At 26.5% G+C, this 1,140-nt stretch overlaps 1 protein-coding gene across 1 annotated transcript; it reads right to left on the bottom strand.

Moving 5' to 3' along the window:
• Positions 1–570: 570 nt before the first annotated feature.
• Positions 571–924, bottom strand: LOC111896014 (uncharacterized; the record flags this gene model as incomplete). The annotated part of the gene is given in 1 exon segment (XM_052770311.1): positions 571–924. A coding segment is annotated over 1 exon segment (268 nt), but the record flags the coding sequence as incomplete, so codon positions are not given.
• Positions 925–1,140: the final 216 nt, after the last annotated feature.

Below are 1,140 nucleotides of genomic sequence, written 5' to 3'. Positions count from 1 at the left end.
CATTTAAACAGCATTAATCATTCAAATGTATAGCAATCTAATTAACAAGTATTGGATTCATGAAAAATAATATATAGTTTTGAATATAAACTAATTAGATGAAATTTACAAAACAAGACCAAATATTATCCATATCCAACTCTCGAAGAAAATGATATATATATATATATATATATATATATATATATATATATATATATATATATATATATATATATATATATATATATATATATATATATATATATATATATATATATATATATAGAGGTTATTTTGTTTTTTCATATCTATTGTATGCATTTATGACTGATTCTAGACCAATCATTTTAGTTATTTTAAGAAGGTAATTAATACATATTACATGTTGAAGATATAATAGATATTAATTACATATTCAGAATTTAATAAGCATTAATTAGTTTCTTAAAATAACTAAAATAATTGGTTCAGAATCAATCTTACAGGCATACAATATATAGTGAAAACATTTGAACCTATATATATATATATATATATATATATATATATATATATATATATATATATATATATATATATATATATATATATATATATATATATATTATTGTTTATTTATTTGTCATTTTTCGCTTATCGATTTACACATATATATTAATTACCTTTCTTTATTCCTAACACATGACATCTTTAAGAAGCTTGTACCTTCGTGTACCCGTCCTCGGAGAAGGAGCTCCAGTAGTGGGCGACTTCCCTTTCTCCGACCCTTCTTCACGATCTTGTTGTTTGATCTTGTCACCGGAATATTCCGACCGGCCGCTGCTGATTGCCGCGGGTTTCTTCGAAGAACCGCCATGTTTTGAGCTTCGAATCTCGTCGATTTGGCACCAATCACAGAGCTCCGGCGGATCAGATGATTCGTTGTAGTAGTTACTACAGTACCTAACACATATATTTTGTGAAAAGAAAATGAATTTGAATAATCTAATAATGAAATTAAATTTAATAAGTGCGATGCCCACTTGCTTAATAAAGAGTTTTAAGGATTCTTTCAAGGATTGCCGGAATTAAACATTGAATTCGTGATAATATTAGTGGTCAAAAGTCAACATTACCACTAACAACGATTTCTAGTACTCTGCGTTGATACCACTGCTT

This window comes from Lactuca sativa, chromosome 4 (genome assembly GCF_002870075.4).
Source record: "Lactuca sativa cultivar Salinas chromosome 4, Lsat_Salinas_v11, whole genome shotgun sequence".
NCBI lineage: Eukaryota > Viridiplantae > Streptophyta > Magnoliopsida > Asterales > Asteraceae > Lactuca > Lactuca sativa.
This window is presented reverse-complemented; position numbering and strand designations above follow the sequence as displayed.